Genomic DNA, 16,563 nt, shown 5'->3' on the forward strand with positions numbered 1-16,563 from the left:
GAACACAATGGAAAGTCATATACACACACACAACTGATAACAACAAGGAGGGACCGACTGTCTTCAGGATCTCCAGTCATATTACAAATGAGGAAGTGGGGGGAAAGTACATCATCTTCAAAACCATCACTGTCCAAATGAAGCGAACCACACATCCTGCAGAGATCCACTCTTAAAAACCAACCTCTCCGACCCCGAAATACAAACCCTTTTAAGAACCACCGTGTACTCAGGCCAAGGCTGCCCATTAAAAACCACTGTTATTATGAGCTGGACTGGTGTCACCATTTAACTTCTCTGATAACACACTGTCCAACCACCCAACCTGGTTAAATGGAGCTGATGAACCCCTCGGCAGTGGACAGAAACCCTGAGTAGGACCTACAGTAAGGACGGACTGACTCCAGGCTCTGCTAAAAAAAGGCACAAACTTTTTCCATCAACAGCATCTTAAAATAACAATGAGACAATTAAAGCTGTTCTGAATTTCATGGATTTTTTTTTTTTTTAAACCAGGTAGGGGTAATAAAATAACCTATTCAAAATGTTAAAATATGTCTAAAACGTAGCATGAATGACATTATTTTGGGGACTATACAACCATTTTAGCCACATGCTCCCTCCAATGATGGTTAACTTGCATTTATCCTTTTATGTTAACTCAGGTTAAGGTGAAGAGAAATACAAGTACAGGTGTTAGCAAAAAATAAAATCTTTGCTTTTTTAGGGTCCAAGAACCCTATAGTTTTGTGCCTTTTCCCCCCTAGGCACAAAAAGTGATTGGGCAACCTAAAACAGGCAGAGTTGAAATGTGAAATTTACAGGGTTGGTAGATGTCAGGAAAAAAAAATAAAAATTGCTGTATATAAAAAAAGGCTGGTAAAAAAAAAAAATGCTAGGTGACGATATAATGAATAAAAATGTATTAACACTAATAACTTTAGATCCATAAGGTCAACCAAAGGAAAACATCATACCTTTGCGATCAGTGGAGCCCATTCTAACCATGTAGGCCACACCCATTTGTTTACATAGTTTTTTTTTTATATGCCAAACTGGCATATATGATTTCTTTTTTTTTAAATATGGTTAAGTGGCCCAAATAGTCATCTCTGGATTTTTGACATAGAAAATCCAAATTGGTATTGAAATGTTCTCTGGTTTGTGAATCTCAAAATTTGTTGCTCCGTTTGTAATTCTCATTGCTTTGAGTTTGACCATATATAATGCTCTTTATTCATGATGTGTTTTCTCATTAATGGAAGCACAGAATGGCATGACATCGGGCAGGTATATGCATGGCCTCTGCCAAATTTGGTGGAACTGCGCCACTAGATGCCACTGTAAAGCATATCTTCTTCTAATTTCAAAGGTACAAATTGCTCAAAATTTCAAGTAGATTTTCCCTGAGTCCCAAAAAGTGCTGTTTTACTGTCAGACCAAAGATCATGACAAACCACCTCTTAAAAATATTTCAGATTTTAAATTCATTTTAGAACAACCAAAACAACTCAATGCACTCATTAATGGATGGACCAAATGCTGCCAAATTTGCCAGAATACTGTGTGTATAGCACAGTACAAACTGTCTGTATACAAAAAAAAATTGGCCAATAAAAAAAAAAAAAAAAAACGCTAGGTGGTACTATAGATAATAAAACAGCTTTGAAGAAAAAAAAAAATCTGATCCATCAGTTGCACATTCCAAATGTTTATACTGTTGCGATCAGTGGATTAAGTTCTTTCTTATGGCATAAGCCACGCCTCTTTGTGCCCACATAGGTTTTTCCCAATTTGCTAAACATGCAATACAGGCCGGCGTGAACCCGCCTTTGGATTTTTGATGCAGAAAGGCCACACTGGTGTCAAAACGTTCTCTGGAGTGTGACTCTGAAAACTAGACTGGAGACCTTTACTTAGTTTACAAGTTTCTTGATTTTGAGTTTGGCCATATGTGATGCTATTTCATTAATGATGGGTTCTCTCATTAATGGGATTGCCAACTCGCATGAAATTCAGCATTTTGGTAGAGCACAGAACAACCTAGCCATACGCAGAAAATGTCTGGTAAAAACCACTAGGTGGCGCTATAATTGTGTTTTGACAAAAACTACTACTAACTGGTGCAAGTCAGTCACACATAGGAAAACTTTATATTTCTGTGATTAGTGGAATGATCTCTTTCCACTGGCATGGGCCACACCCATTTATGCCTTGATACTTTTTTGCAAAATTCCAAAATATGCAAAATAGGCCAATGTGAACGTGTCTCTGGATTACTGACACAGGAAGGCCAGATTGGTGTCAAAATGTTCTCCACTTCATGACTGAAAAATTGTACCAGAAACTTTCAAATATTTTCCTCTGTTTGCTGTTTTGTTTTTGCTTTGACTTTAACCATGTGCACAGCTATTTAATTTACGATGTGAAACTCCTTAAATTAATACAATTTAAATTTTGCTGAAAGGTACTGGTTTGTACATTTTAGAATATCTGCAGTCAACATAAAGATGCCAATATAAAGTGGTGACGGGGCTTTAAGGACAACAGTCCCATCAATTTATTGTAAAACAAGCTGATGGCCAACATAATCTGTAAATATAATGAATGCTTTAGCATATAAAAACTGCTGACGTATTTTAAAAAGATTCATTTATTTCAACCTGAAAACTTGACATAGATAAACAGAAAACACAAACAGGATTTGTGGATTTCTACACAGACAACTTATCAAAAATCTGCTATGCCTCAGCAACATAAACCCTAACCCATGAGAAATGAAGTACACCCACATGAGGGGTGGGGGATCTCCTAAAATATGTAATAATAATTAAAAAAAAAGTCTTGTTGATTTGTCTGCCAGTTCGTGTTTTGTGACAAGTTTAAATGTTTGGTCCTTGGTATGTCCGTGTGTCCAGAGAATACAGATGAGTGCGTTTAGTCAGACTCTTGCTCTGAAGAGGGGGGTGTGGACGCCGCCTGCTCCTCCTCATCCGATTCCTGAAACATGTCAAGAACAACAGTGAGTGTGTAAGATAAGTACAGGTGTGTTAGAGGCTAAACCATTTTAAGCCACAAACGTATGAATACAAAATTGCATATTGGCCTAAAGGACTTGTGTTTCTTGCCGCTCAGCGACGGACCTTCGTCTTCAGAATAAGGTCCAAATATGCACCCCATGGGCAGCCTTGATGGCTGTGCACTTGAATGGCCAAGTGCACGGGCAACATGGTGGGCAAATAATTTTAATCATTCATCATGATGCTAAACCATGAAGGTGAGTTGCCTGTGATGACCTGACTGATGGTGGTGCTCATCATAAAGTGCAGTAACAGACTAGTCATCTGGTGGCATGTTGACGGGACACAAATGCGGTTCAAATTTGGTGTCAGCGGGTTACAGAGCCTTTTTCCACTGCGTCTCAGCTCTGTGGAATGATCTGCCTGCACAGATCCGACAATCAGACACATTTTTTCCTCCTGTTTTATCATTAGCATGTGTCTTCTTTTATTCCTTTTTACTTATGTTTTTAATCTTTATTTCATTTTATTCTGCCTTTTAAATGATGTTTGTGAAGCACCTTGAGGCAACTTGTTGTGATTTGGCGCTATATAAATTAATAAATTTGATTTTGTGCATAGGTGTACTTACGGAGTTCTCTTTTTTCAGTTTTTGCTATGACCTTGGCCAGCAGGTCAAAATTACTCATTAAATTCACCTAAGACCTCCATAGGATGCGAATGTGGTGCAAATTTAGTGGCCCTGCACTCAAATGTGGAAAGTTATTATGGGGACTGTACAGTAGTGTTCAGAATAATAGTAGTGCTATGTGACTAAAAAGATTAATCCAGGTTTTGAGTATATTTCTTATTGTTACATGGGAAACAAGGTACCAGTAGATTCAGTAGATTCTCACAAATCCAACAAGACCAAGCATTCATGATATGCACACTCTTAAGGCCATGAAATTGGGCTATTAGTAAAAAAAAAAAAAAAAAAAATAGAAATGGGGTGTTCACAATAATAGTAGCATCTGCTGTTGACGCTACAAACTCAAAACTATTATGTTCAAACTGCTTTTTAGCAATCCTGTGAATCACTAAACTAGTATTTAGTTGTATAACTACAGTTTTTCATGATTTCTTCACATCTGCGAGGCATTAATTTTGTTGGTTTGGAACCAAGATTTTGCTCCTTTACTAGTGTGCTTTGGGTCATTGTCTTGTTGAAACGCCCATTTCAAGGGCATGTCCTCTTCAGCATAAGGCAACATAACCTCTTCAATTATTTTGACACATCCAAACTAATCCATGATACCTGGTATGCGATATATAGGCCCAACACCATAGTAGGAGAAACATGCCCATATCATGATGCTTACACCACCATGGTTCACTGTCTTCACTGAACTGTGGCTTGAATTCAGAGTTTGCGGGTTGTCTCACAAACTGTCTGCGGCCCTTGGAAGAACAATTTTACTCTCATCAGTCCACAAAATATTCCTCCATTACTCTTTAGGCCAGTTGATGTGTTCTTTGGCAAATTGGAACCTCTTCTGCACGTCTTTTATTTAACAGAGGGACTTGGCGGGGGATTCTTGCAAATAAATTAGCTTCACACAGGCATCTTCTAACTGTCACAGCACTTACAGGTAACTCCAGACTGTCTTTGATCATCCTGGAGCTGATCAATGGGTGAGCTTTTGCCATTCTGGTTATTCGTCTATCCATTTTGATGGTTGTTTTCTGTTTTCTTCCATGCGTCTCTTGTTTGTTGTCCATTTTAAAGCATTGGAGATCATTGTAGATGAACAGCCTATAATGTTTTGCACCTGTGTATAAGTTTTCACCTCTCCAATCAACTTTTTAATCAAACTACGCTGTTCTTCTGAACAATGTCTTGAACATCCCATTTTCCTCAGGCTTTCAAAGAGAAAAGCATGTTCAACAGGTGCTGGCTTCATCCTTAAATAGGGGACACCTGATTCACACCTCTTTGTTCCACAAAATTGACAAATTCACTGACTGAATGCCACACTACTATTATTATGAACACACACTTTTCTACTTTTTTTTTTTTTTTTTTTTACTAATAGACCAATTTCATAGCCTTAAGAGTGTGCATATCATGAATGCTTGGTCTTGTTGGATTTGTGAGAATCTACTGAATCTACTGGTACCTTGTTTACCATGTAACAATAAGAAATATACACAAAACCTGGATTAATCTTTTTAGTCACATAGCACTACTATTATTCTGAACACTACTGTATATTTGCAGTGTGACACTGAAAATTAGATCAAGGTTACATGTCATTAAACTCAACAAAACTGCCCCAAAGACGTGCATATATGGTGCAAATGTTTGTGTCCATACGCGCAACCTGCCAGAATTAATTGCGACTACTCATTTGGCCCGGTTGCACACAAGCACAGACTAACAGCATTTGCGTGTCCCCTGCTGGGGTGATGCAGGCATGTGGCTGCTTTGAGTGACAGCTGTGTCAGAAGTGTCTAGCATTGGCTGGTAGGTACTGTGGACTCAACCCAGATGACTCTCCTGCTCCTTCTGAGTATTTTATCACAAATATCTGAGACTAGGGGAGTAACGATGCACAAAAATCACAGTTCTGCATGTACCTCAGTTCGGTTCATTTCGGTACAGTATGGGAACAAAATGCAAAACCTAAATTTGCTTGTTGTTTAAACCAACAATTTATTGTAACATTATACAAACAGGAAAATAAAATAATTGCAAAGTGCTGCCTGGCAATAAGTTAAATAAAATGTTCTCCAATAAACGACAATTGTGTGAAATATTATAAAAAATACATTCCTAGTAAACAGCTTTTAACAAAACCTTTCCACAAGTAAAGAGCAGCACAACAGTTCCAGCATGAAGCCCTGTTCAATTTTATTCAACCTTCATATTTTTTGACAGAAAAATAAACTTGCCCAAAACTGTCACACTCTATAAGGAATTTTTCTAAGAGAATTAATGTTAAAGAATCCCTATTTTCTATCTCTTTCTATTAACTGTTTAATGTTTGTTAATATATCTTTTTAAATAAAGATTTGATAACAAAAACTTTGTGGGAGGCAAAAAGTGAGTAAAACCACCATAAAAATATTTAGAACCACAAATAAACTTAGTTTCTTAGTTTATTTATTTTGCCATTAAAATAGGCCATCCTTATTAAAATAATTTCTCAAGGCCAGGGCTTCTCAAAGTCTGGGGACTATTTAATCACACTGCAGCAAATGAGGTCAGTAGGCTGAGCGAGTCCAAGTGAGGAGGATTGTAGATATCCCTCCGCTCAGTGCTTTCAGGCTGCTGCAGGCAGCAGAGGAGGAGGAGGGGGAGATCCGCTGTCACTCAGTGACAGCAGACTTTCATTTTCAGTCGGCAAACATCAGAAAAATCTCCGGTAACGCCAGGAAAAGTAGCTAGATTTGCCGCTAGTCACGTTTGAGAAAATAAGTCATCAAGAGGGTTTGGAAAGTTGCCAGATTTGCAAGAAAGTCGCGAAGTTGGCAACACTGAATGTAAACACACGCAACGCGAACTCAGCCGTGAAAAGCCCTGTACCGAACCGAATGTCCCGTACCGAAACGGTTCAATACAAATACATGTACCGTTACATCCTTATCTGAGACAGTATGTCTTGCTGGGTGTTAACTGCAGTAACAGATCATCGAAGACGTCTGTGTTCCAGTATTTCTATTGAGTGAAATTTTTAGTATTATTTAATTTAGATGTTGGTACTAATTAGCACCAGCTTAGCACTAATTAGCAGGTAGCTTTGTGACATTAGGTCTGATTGTTACCAAAGCAACATGTTGGTTGTAGGTTTTAATACCCTCACCCAAGCCACCTGTTATGAAAGCCACCACCCATTCCACAAAAATTGAACCAAAGTTACCCTGTTAGCTTTAGCTTTGCTTGTTTTGTAACTGCGAGATGGGGGCCATTTCATTTGTCCCGCTCAGGTCTTGTCCATGTCTTTCAGTGATAAAAGTGAGGTCGGCGGGGGGGGGGGGGGGTTGTTTAAACTTTATGTTTAAGAAATCTGTGGCGCGTAATTTTTTGAAACTCTACATGCTCGGAGATACATCTTCATCTAAGAAAGTATTATGCCCCGGTCACACGGCACTAACAAAGATTACTGAAGCAAGAAATCTGGACTAATGTTGACTTCCTGAGGCATTGTTTAACCGTCGTCCAACTTTGTTCCTGCAGCTGGCGCTTTGTCAGAATTTTTAAACTTTTGAAAAATGTGATCGAATCCTGACAACAACCTCAATTCATCCGTATTCCATTTTGTTTTCTGTCTTGAAGGTTCCTCATTGATTGTGTAGTTCCTGTACCATCAGTGTTCCGTTTGATTGTTGTACAACTTCGTAAACCTCTCAAGTCTGACATCTTGCACGAACACTGACGATATCTGAATGGATCAACAATTAAAGATCCGACGAGATGAACGTGACTCGTGTGGGATGAAAAGCAACGTTTTCATACAGAAACCATAGCGGCAAGAACATTTGATCAACTACTTTAACTATTTACGCATGTTGTAGTGAAGACAGACCTGTTGTCAAGACAACATAGCTGTAGGTGACTGGAGAGCACAGACTCGCTGCAGAAATGATCACAGCATCGAGGTCACTGTTCACTTCGTTTTTCTTTTGTTAGTTTCGGTCTTTTATGCACTCTGCGCTTGCAGGCTTTTTGGCGATGGGAGAAGTTCGTCCACTTTTTCTCGGCGACTTGTGGCTTTGTGACTTTTTACCTTCGTTCAACTAATGCCATGTGAACAGGGCTTTAAGACTTATTAATCATGACAAAAAATGTCTCTTTTTTTCTTGATATAGTGCATCATCTATCTGTCTATTTTTATATCTGATATAAAATAGACAGATGACACGCTTAATTTATAATGTAATTGCTCAACTTCCTGTTAGGTAAAGTCACTACAGCACATCATATTTCATATGATACTGATCTTGGTTGAATGAAAAACAGCTCCTGCAGCACAGGGAGGTTCTTCTATCAGAAGGGCGTCATGTAAGAGGAAGAAGACCAATAAAAACCACTGAGACCATAAAATACCAGTTCAAGTACTCGTACATTGATCACAGTCTGTGTGAGTGCTGCAGGACAGACAAATGACGAGAAAGTGTGTGTGCTGTTTGAGAATTATTGCGTATTCAAAACGAAACAATGTGTGTATTTTTTTAAAAAGATACATAACACTGTGTGCTGGTTGCAGCAGCAAACACTGGCTGCTCCACGTTGCACGCAAAGCCAAAGAGAAATTAAGCTTGACTAATTAAAAAAAAAAAAAAAAAAAAAACCACCTTTATCGGGCTGACTTTTATTAGGTTTGATCCATCAGTCAACAGATTACACGGGGGATTTATCAATGCAGCATTTGTGGAAATCGATGCGGAAAAGCTGGACTCCACAGGCTCAGGACGTCACTGAAGCGGACCACAAAGCTGTTTTTGAAAGGCTGCATTCATGACTGAACAACGTGCACACGCAGCTGCAGCCACTCCACTCAGGGTGATTTCAGGGCGACTAGATCAATATTAACGCAGTTATCACTTTAAAAACACGTCACCACGACAAAATCCCACACATGGCAACTTTACAATTAATCTGCAGTTCACCTGTGTGCCGAACTGTAGGGGGCGCTCTGCATGGATCACAGATCAGCTATTAGCCATTAGACCACTGTCTTAAATAGAAGACTGGCCTTTATATTTTGGGAAAAATACAGTGATCCGCAAAAAAAAAAAAAAAAAAAAAAAAAGGGGGGAATAACTGGAAACATTTTTTTCTCTGTTCTTTTCTCATTTATGGGCTGGCCAGGAATGAGACGCTGCAAAACACTGCAATGATGGAGACAGCTGGAGCTCACCCATGTGAATTTCAAGCACTCTCTTGAATACTGACGGGTGACGTCATGCAGGTATGACATCATGCATAGTGTTTTTACAGTGTGTGGTGCTGATAGATTATAGCTCAGTGTGATGCTGCCTTCAATGCGTACCACCTCTGGATTCAGTTAATTTAAAAAGCTTATTAAAGTGCTAATTTTCAGTTATGTTGGTTCGATTTAGGGTTTAGAAATTTGGAGTTCCTGGGATTCCATGGGATAAAAAAAATTTGGAGTCTCCATTCAATACACAAATTTTAATGTTCAAATGCGATGTACAATTGAATACAACCAATTTACCTTTCCTTTATGGTAAGCAAAGCTCATTATAAATCATTATTTTCACCTCTAATTCTTATACTAACCTGGTGCAATGTCTTGGTATGTTATGATGTCTTGGCGGCTTTTCTAAAAAAGTTGCTTTTTTCTAATGAAACTGCAGGAACCAATGAGAATTGTGGAAATAGCTGCAATCATTATTATTAGGGGTCGACTGATTAACGGCGCTGATATCTGTCATTTTTACGATTACCTGTATCAGTTATTTTTAAAGCCAATTTGCCAACAAGAGAATTTAATTTTAAGATTTGCTACTTTGGATCTGACACAGCTGCAGTTACGATTTTCTGGTCTTTAACAATGTCCTGCCCACAGCATGGTCTGATTTATTGAAAGTCTTGAGTTCAGCCCATCAACACTGAAGCTCCTGTCCTACACAGACTGGCACAGAAGAATGTAGCAGAGTGCAAGAAAGGTTTGCGTTATTTTAATGCTGCAATTACACACAGGCAAGACGGGTTACGAATGTCATATTTGCGTCATTCTTGGCACATTCCTGACATTCTTAATGTGACTTAACGCATCTGAATAGGTTTCTTAATAAATGGTAAATGGACTGCACTTATATAGCGCTTTTCCATCTGCATCAGATGCTCAAAGCGCTTTACATTTATGCCTCACATTCACCCCGATGTCAGGGTGCTGCCATACAAGGCGCTCACTACACACCGGGAGCAATAGGGGATTAAGGACCTCACTATTTTATATTATTATTATATAATATTATAATAATATTTTATTATATATATTATATTATTATTATATAATATAATATTTTTATTGTACTCAAAATAAACGTACTAAATAAACTCACACACGCATGCACGTATGCATACACGCACACTTTTAACATATATTCGGCATGTAAATGATGTATGTTCAAACATTTTTTTAAGCTGTGTAACAATTCATTTAATTTTGCTGAGTATCATCATCTTAAAGTTATCCTCATGATTACGGGTCTTAATGCAGTTCAGTTTATATCATCAGTTGATTTCACTGTCCATTCATGACTAGGAGGGCGGAGCGTATTTGTTTGTTTTTTTATTTTTTAATTTCTCCTCCCCTTTCTGTGACAACCAATCACAACTCGTGACAATCACAGGTGGGGTCAACCCCGCCTTCTCACAAAGATAAGAGTTTCTGTCCCCTCCTTGCTCAGAGTTGCTCTCAGACACCTGCTGGCTTCCTTGACAGGAAATTTTAGGTTAAGTTATGAGATCTTTGAGAGGACTTTGAGTTGCTTTGTGGATACAGGCCCAGATTTTCTCCCATCGGCGTCACAGATTTTACCATTTGTTTAGGTCCTCTTAAAGTCAGTTTAAAATAAAATAATCTAGTTTACAGTAAAACAACCTCATAGTATTTTTAAACAGTGTAAAATCAATCAATGGTAAAGGTGCGTGATAGTCATGATTTTCGTGGAGCATGTTTTTGCCTGTCAAAAAAATCTTCCACGAATGCCACACTCATTTCGTCTCATGTCGTGGAGGTCGCAACTGAGCGTGTTGATCCGTCTTGGATTAGTGATGATCCTTAATAAAGCATGACAGTGTTCTTCTCTGACGTGCGCACAATTAAACCCTGCTGCACCACATTCAGTTTCATTGCTGCAGTATGCTGAAGAAGGACAGTGACGCCAAGTTGGCTAAAAGTTTCGTTCCAATGCTCCTCGGCGCACTCCTGCAGGTGTTTCACCTGTTGCATGTGCCTGATGTTTGGGAAAACGCGCGAGACGAGAGCCGTGTGGAGTCACACATCTGACTCTCTCGCCGTCTCCTCTTCCTTTCTGTGCCACTCCATGGCAGAGCCCAACTAAGCATACAGTCACAAAGTTCTTCTGGTGTGGATTTGGAGGAGCAAACTGGAGCAATCTGAATTGTTCAGCATCTGACGGTTGGATGAATATGGGTGTGGGTGTGTGTGGAGACAATTCGCCTCATTCACAACGTGACAGAACTTAATGTGCTGTTATGCACGATAGCGCGCAACAACACCGAACATTATTCTTGACCGTGCGGAATGGTTCCTGATAATTCTCCAGCAACACGTGCCATTAATCGTAACGCATGGTAACAGGTTGCAGCAGTTCCTGAGAACACCTGATGCCTCTGCCCCGAATCATCACATTCGTGATCAAAAATGTATACTTCGTGCCATTCGTGACTTGCCGTTGTTATGTGTAAACGCAGCGTAAATTTTCCCACCCTTTTAGACACTTTAACAAGTTGAAGTTGTATCCCAGCAACACTTTGATGTATCACAACCAAAACTGATACATGCTTGGGTACAGGCTTGGCACCCAAATGTGAGAAAGCACAAATACATATTCATTTATTCTCTAGTGTATGGTCCCTGCCTCACCCCCCCTCGGCCTCATCACTGCTTGCACCTATATTCACATTATTGCTTTAGGTCATACGTAGGTCTGGGAAGACCCTTGTCTGAAAGCCAATGTGAAGACATTACTTTAGAAACTGAACCTCCCTCATTAGATAAACACACACACACGTGACTGTTTGGTACACAGAACTGTATGCAGAATACACGGTATGGCTCTGTACGGCCATCAGTGGAAGCATGGGTTGACACATCATTTCTGATGCGCTGGACTTGCACATCCCTCAACAGTGTGAGTGTGAGTGTGTGTGCGTGCATGCACATGTGGAAGTGAAGTGGTGAAGTGCATTTTTAATGTCTCACAGCTGCACTCTGGCAAGCTTTCGTTTCCCTTCTGTCTGGGGGGCACAGCCTGGAGCTCCATGTGCTCAGTATCATGACTGATATTTATAGCTGATCACCTAAAAATCATCTCCACAGCTATTTTTTTCATTATGGCGCAGTGTTGGAGAGCACGCAGTTGACAAAATGATAACAGACGACGTGTGCTAAGATTTCTGTGGCTGTCACCCACTGCCGATTTGCTGACATTTTAAACTGCTTTAAAAAAAACGTGTCCAGGTGGAGCCAGAACTTGTCACTACATGGTCCTTGTTCTGTGGTGTGTCACACATAGTCCAAAAACAGGTGGTTTTCTGTTTGATTACGGAGCACCTGCAGCTCCACACTGTGTCCCCCAGACATTTAAAGATGCATCCTCCCCACTTCCTCACACACACGTGTGCCGGACATGTTTTTATCCCCCTGTACCGAACTGGTTCCAAACCATAACGTCTAAACACAAATATGAACTGAAGCATGACACTCCTAATGCGTATATCCCGGACATGTTTCTTGTTGGAAGGTTTTACACAATATCGGTGTCACTTAAATTGTGTATGGAAATCCTTGCAAATGCTTCTCAAAGCCAGCTGCCTTGTTATTAACCCCTTAACGCCCATCGTCGCATATATGCTACAATCTCTGACTCAAATATGCAACTTACTAAATTGACCTGTATGCCCGTTTTCGCAAATTTGCACCATACCATCATTATTATTATAACATTATAACATAAAGTCATTACCAGAATACCCAATATTACTATCTAGTTTTTGTGCAAAAGTGAAATTAATAATCTCAACATTATTTACCATCTACTTAAAGGCAAAGACACACACAAAACATTTTTTTTTTTTATATACAGCTATATAAATTCAGGCATTAAGGGGTTAACAGGTTTACCTTCTTTCTCTTGGGTTTACTCTTGCGGTCAGAATCTGACGAACTCTCCTCGCTGGTCTCGATGAACTCTTTGCTCTTGAAGCTGTCATTGCCTCCTCGCTCCTTGTCCTTCTCCCCACCAGCAGATTTCCTTTTCTTCTCTTCCTTCTTACCTCCTGATTTCTTGCTCTCTCTAGTGACAGTGGGGGTTTTGGAATAACACCTCACATGTATTTAAAAAACAAAACAAAACAGCTATTCATGAGTATATGGAATTCTTACTTCTTGGAAGTGGAGTATGATCCTCCACCACTCTCTTTGTATTCTTTCTTAGCTTTGTCATACTGCCTCTTCGCCTCTCCTGCCTTGGTTTCCCATTCCTGAAGCAAATGAGGAAGTCGTAAAGTGAGCACTGAGTCAAACAACTTTAAAAACCTGAGGACACATTTGTACATCAATTTACACTGGTTTAATTGCAAAGATTATTTTCCAGATTAGCTCAGATAAACATTCTATCAGATATGACTTTGAATCGAAAACAACAAAACCCGTGCCTCTCAGTGACATCAGCCACGTGAGAATGAGGAATTAGAACATTTTTAATTCTGTGTGTGTGTATATATATATATATATATATATATATATATATATATATATATATATATATATATATATATATATATACACACACACACACACACACACACACACTTATAATTATATATACTTATAATTACAATCTAGGCCCTATGTTTTTTATGTTTTGGGGTTCATCTTTCACTGTGTTGTCACAATGTTATCAATAATACACACCATAAATCATCTTCTGGCATTTGCATATCATCATAATATGTTTGCTGTTAGCACATCACTTGTCTTTGGTAACAACAATTACACCACAATACATCAATGCACATTACTAAAAAACATCATAAAAAGTTCCACTTTTAAAAGTAAACACTAAAAGGTGACATTTTAAATGAAATATTGTCAGCTACTGTGCCAAAATTTACATGGCACAACTGGACCAAGAGAGGGCATCCTTTCATGGTTCACCACTATGGATGTGTGCAGTCTGAGTGAAACAGAACCAGTGTACCAGTTTCAACATAAAGAAAAAAAAAAAATGGCAGGAGGAGGAGAGCGTAGCCTCTTGCTTTACTGCCGATTTGTGTTTGTGACACCTTCCCCAAAGAAACTGTGGTAACATCGGGCATCACCTGCAGGGATTCAATGTTTTGCCAGACATCTCTGTCATAAACAAAAAAAACAGACTTGTGCAGCCAGAAACAACCAATTTTTTTAAAGTGTTAGTACTGCATAGTGTGTATGCTCAAAGATTATTTATTAGAACACATTACAAAAGAAGGACTGGTTCAGTAGGTCATCTGGCAAGTGGCATTCAAGGACTTATGGTCATATTCTATAATTAGTGAAAACTAATTGTTTAATTGCAGTGTAAGGGAGAGCAGTGGGTGGCGCTGTGCAGAAGTTAAATAAAATCTCACTCCCCAAGGCCAAAAGATGCTCTGTGGACAGACGCTAGAGACCATGGGTTTTAGCCTTACGGTAACAGTGCCTGCCTCCCATCCTGGGGACTGTGAGTTTGAGCCCAGAGTGGGACACTGGACCAATCAAACAAGTTATATAAAAAAAAAAATTAAACAGCCCATCTAATAGTCTAGAAAATACAGCATAAATTTCCCTTTTTAAAGTTCAGTTTCTCTTGCAAACTACACCTATCAAGAGAAACTCAAAAGTTACCCAGATGATTTTGGAGTTAAAATTGAGAGGAAAAAAATCTAAATGTATGCAAAATGACAGCATGTTCTTCTTTCATGCCGTGCAATCACAGATAACAGCACTCTGGGCACCGCAGCCATAATCTATAGCTATTACAAGAGAGTCTGTGCATAATAGAGGAATTGGTTACATATACATTCAAACGGTTTCTTCCTCATTCTCCCCTCTCACCTCCTTCTCGTCCTTGCCTAGTTGTCGCCACATTTCTCCAGCTTTCTTGGATATTTCTGTGATGGAGATACCCGGGTTTTCTGACTTGATGCGCTCACGGCTGGAGTTCAGCCACAGCATGTAGGCACTCATAGGCCTCTTAGGGCCACCGGTGTCCTGCTTCTTCTACTCAAAATTAAGAAGGCAGAGATTAGCATGTAAAGACAGTATGTAATCATACACACACACACTGAACAAAAATATAAATGCAACACTTTTGTTTTTGCTCCTTTCATGAGCTGAACTCAAACATCTAAAACATTTTCTATATACACAAAAGACCTATTTATCTCAAATATTGTTCACAAATCTGTCAGAGTTTGTGAGCACTTCTCCTTTTTTGCCAAGATAATCCAACCCACCTCACAGGTGTGGCATATTAAGATGCTGATTTCATCTTGCTGAATTTTGGGGATATATATATATATATATATATATATATATATATATATATATATATATATATATATATATATATGTGTGTGTGTGTGTCATGTCTAACACTAGACAATACAAAGTATCTTACTTAAAATATATTCCTTTATTACAAATGTAAAACTTAATTATACTATCAATTCTAACAAAAAAAATACTTTCTCACCTCTTTACGTGGTTTTCTTTCTTTTTTCTCTTTCACTACTTTGACTTTTTTGGGATTTTTCTTCTTTCTGCTGTCATCTGCACTTTCATCCTCCTCTTCTTCACTACTGTCACTTGCTGATGCTTTACTGTCATACCTGAGTAAGGAAGGTTTAAAAAAAATAGAGACATGGAAATGATTATGACAACTATGTGGGAGATCATGCAGATCAGATATAAACAGAAATAAGTGTTTAACGAAACAGTTATTCACTCACTCTTCTGCAACGTCATCATCTTCCTCCCCGGGGTTGAATGACTCATCTTAGAGATAGGACATAAAAAAAAAATAAAATAAATCATATTATATATAAATTGATTATACACACACTCTTAACACAAAACTTTCTTTAAAATGTTTTGCAGCATTCACAGACATGGACTTCACACAAAAAGTGCAAAGAGCTATAAGCAATATTATTATGAAGTTGAACAAATAACTAAATGCAGGGCTGCACACAGCATTTTTGCGAAACATATTCGCAAAATATATATATATATATATATATATATATATTTTTGCGAAACATATTCGCAAAAATATATATATATATATATATATATATATATATATATATATATATATACTCAACAAAAATATAAACGCAACACTTTTGGTTTTGCTCCCATTTTGTATGAGATGAACTCAAAGATCTAAAACTTTTTCCACATACACAATATCACCATTTCCCTCAAATATTGTTCACAAACCAGTTTAAATCTGTGATAGTGAGCACTTCTCCTTTGCTGAGATAATCCATCCCACCTCACAGGTGTGCCATATCAAGATGCTGATTAGACACCATGATTAGTGCACAGGTGTGCCTTAGACTGCCCACAATAAAAGGCCACTCTGAAAGGTGCACGCTCGTCGTCCTCATCGGGGTCTCGACCTGACTCCAGTTCGTCGTCGTAACCGACTTGAGTGGGCAAATGCTCACATTTGCTGGCGTTTGGCACGTTGGAGAGGTGTTCTCTTCACGGATGATGCGAAGGAGATGTGTTGCACTGCATGAGGCAAATGGTGG

General features: G+C 38.7%; 1 protein-coding gene across 1 annotated transcript in view; it reads right to left on the minus strand.

The window, feature by feature from the left end:
* Positions 1 to 2,637: 2,637 nt before the first annotated feature.
* Positions 2,638 to 16,563, minus strand: part of ssrp1a (structure specific recognition protein 1a) — a 40,869-nt gene continuing 26,943 nt past the window's right edge. Inside the window, 6 exon segments of the mRNA XM_034181290.1 lie at positions 2,638 to 3,000; positions 12,905 to 13,076; positions 13,166 to 13,263; positions 14,858 to 15,025; positions 15,498 to 15,633; positions 15,754 to 15,799. Of these exon segments, the coding sequence (XP_034037181.1) occupies positions 2,938 to 3,000; positions 12,905 to 13,076; positions 13,166 to 13,263; positions 14,858 to 15,025; positions 15,498 to 15,633; positions 15,754 to 15,799 (683 nt within the window). The 3' untranslated portion in view covers positions 2,638 to 2,937.

The sequence above is a fragment of the Thalassophryne amazonica genome, chromosome 11 (genome assembly GCF_902500255.1).
Source record: "Thalassophryne amazonica chromosome 11, fThaAma1.1, whole genome shotgun sequence".
Taxonomy (NCBI): Eukaryota; Metazoa; Chordata; class Actinopteri; order Batrachoidiformes; family Batrachoididae; genus Thalassophryne; species Thalassophryne amazonica.